The sequence below is a fragment of the Cyprinodon variegatus genome, unplaced genomic scaffold, assembly GCF_000732505.1.
Source record: "Cyprinodon variegatus isolate N-32 unplaced genomic scaffold, C_variegatus-1.0 Scaffold370, whole genome shotgun sequence".
In the NCBI taxonomy this organism is placed as follows: domain Eukaryota; kingdom Metazoa; phylum Chordata; class Actinopteri; order Cyprinodontiformes; family Cyprinodontidae; genus Cyprinodon; species Cyprinodon variegatus.
In genome coordinates, this window is record NW_015150823.1 from 575464 (window position 1) to 577625 (window position 2162).

The 2162-nt window shown below is 36.1% G+C and overlaps 1 protein-coding gene across 1 annotated transcript in view; it reads left to right on the forward strand.

Annotated features, from left to right (window-relative positions):
- The window catches only part of alkbh3 (alkB homolog 3, alpha-ketoglutarate-dependent dioxygenase), a 14319-nt gene extending 12411 nt beyond the window's left edge, over positions 1-1908 (forward strand). The window contains exon 10 of the mRNA XM_015386503.1: positions 1114-1908. Within this exon, the coding sequence (XP_015241989.1) occupies positions 1114-1239 (126 nt within the window). The 3' untranslated portion in view covers positions 1240-1908. The remainder of the gene's footprint in view (positions 1-1113) is intronic.
- The last annotated feature ends 254 nt before the right edge of the window (positions 1909-2162 follow it).

Below are 2162 nucleotides of genomic sequence, written 5' to 3' on the forward strand. Positions count from 1 at the left end.
CAACGCGCTATTATCCAAGTCATCTTGAAAACATTCTTCTTCCAAATGTTGGCTACATATTACGGGTTTTTCATTTGCTTTCACTATAGCTCTGGTGAATTTCAATGGTGAAGTCCTCTGGAAATCTTCAATAGTTGTTGTTGATTGCAGATGTGTCTAGTAGTTCCCATTGATTTAGCTTGTAAAGCGGGGAGAATGGCGCTAGGCTTACCGCACCGTGACGTCACTGCTGGAAGATGGCAGGAGGGAGGGGTTACTATAGTTGGGCAAAAATTGTTTTTATTTTTTTCACTAATTAACTCTAAATTGAGTTAACTCTAATATGTTTGCTCTAAAAAGCAAACATATTAGTTTAAGGTATAAATAATGATCCATTGATTATTCCTTGCTGTCCGGACTTTTCCTTCAAAAACTGAACTCAATAGATCATAAAGGTTTCACACGTAGAAAAATGTATGTTTAAATATTTATTAAACAGTTGAAATTAACGCTGCAACTAACGATTATTGTGCAAATAGTTAAATCTGTTGATTCTTTTTCGATTAATAATCAGAAAGCCAAAGGTTCTTTAAAGAAAACCTTTTTTTCTAAATTAAACCAGGGGAAACTAAAACTAGAGGAGGTCTGCATAGAGCATATTGACTGACATTTTTTTTACATTATAATGCAAAAATCCCGTTATTGACTAATCGATTACTAAATTAGTTGATGATTATTTCAATAATTGATTAATCTGATTAATTGATACAGCCCTGGATGAAATGGTAAAGGACGCGTTAGCAGGAAGGTTAGAAATAGTTTGAACCCAGTTAGTTGCATAATCTGCTTAAATCTAGCAGGGGAATACATTTCTGGTTTTATTCATTTTCAATACATTTAAGGCATGACATTTTTTTCCCATTTAATTCTACCTTTGATTTAGGTTTTTTTTAAATGAAGCAGATTTTTTTTTTTAAACAAAAATAAAAATGTTAAACATCTAGATTTTAGCCTCAGATTTGCTGGTCAGCTGCCAATGCTCCTCATGCTTCAACTCAGGAGAAAATGCTGCAGGTGAGCATATGGCCCAAACGTTCAACGTCCTTTACTAATTAGTCTCTTTCTCTTCACCAGCATCAAGTGGCAAAGGAGTACCATGACCGAGGCCCACGCATCAACTTGACCTTCAGGACTATCCACCCAGAGCCGGAGGGCCACAGAGCAGGCACAAAGATGAGATTTGCTGCAAAGCCGCTGTAGATTCCCCTCAAAGAGACTCTAAGCTCCTAAAGGGGCGTTTTACCACAGGGATGAATAGATGTATGCTTTTGAAGAAGGAATTCTAAAGCCCTAATTGGTCTGTCTGACAGGAGAAAAATACATCAGATGTTTTCAGTACCAGAGGTTCCACTGACTGGTGGTGCGTTCACTGAAGCCTTTTGTTTCTGGTTACTTTCCTTTCTGTTTTCCTGAACCGAAAAACAGAAAAACCTTGGCTTTAGTTTCCTCCTGCAGCCTTAAACACCCTTTTCTAATTGTCTCTTTAACAGATTTCAGAAGTTTGGTTTAAACTCTGGTCATTTTGGGGAGGATTTAAATATGTGACTGGTTCTGTTATAGGAAAGGTCCTGAAAGGACAAATCCATAGATGGTTTAAAATGCTTACTGACTTTATTAACATTTGCATTGAGCCTTGATTATTGTCAGGAGTGTTTAATGGCTTCAGTTTAAAGCGAGAAATCAGAAATGAGCATCTTTGGACGGTCAGTAACAAGAAATGGTTAAGTTGAAGAAAGGTCTTCTGTCTTCATTAAAGTCCAAATGCAAAGCAGAGAAACACTGCAGTTCAGTGGCAGCAGCTTCCTTTGGAAAGTTGGTAGAACATAATTTAAAAATGTTTAGGTTAAAAAAAAACTCCCAGAGTTTTTTTCTTTGTATTCTTTTTTTTTTTGTCATATGTTCCTCTCACCATATGTGAATCCTAAGATTATAAAAAGAGAAAAACTGTTTTGAAAATTGAAATTTGTGTCGTTTGTAACTCAATTCAGTTTATTTCTATTCACAACACGTCATCTTAAGAAACTTTACAGAGACATTCAACCAGATCAAATTGATTCAAAAGTTTTCTTTCTAAGGAAAACCACCTGATGTCGTCGACTCATGACTTTAAGGCAATCCCTCAC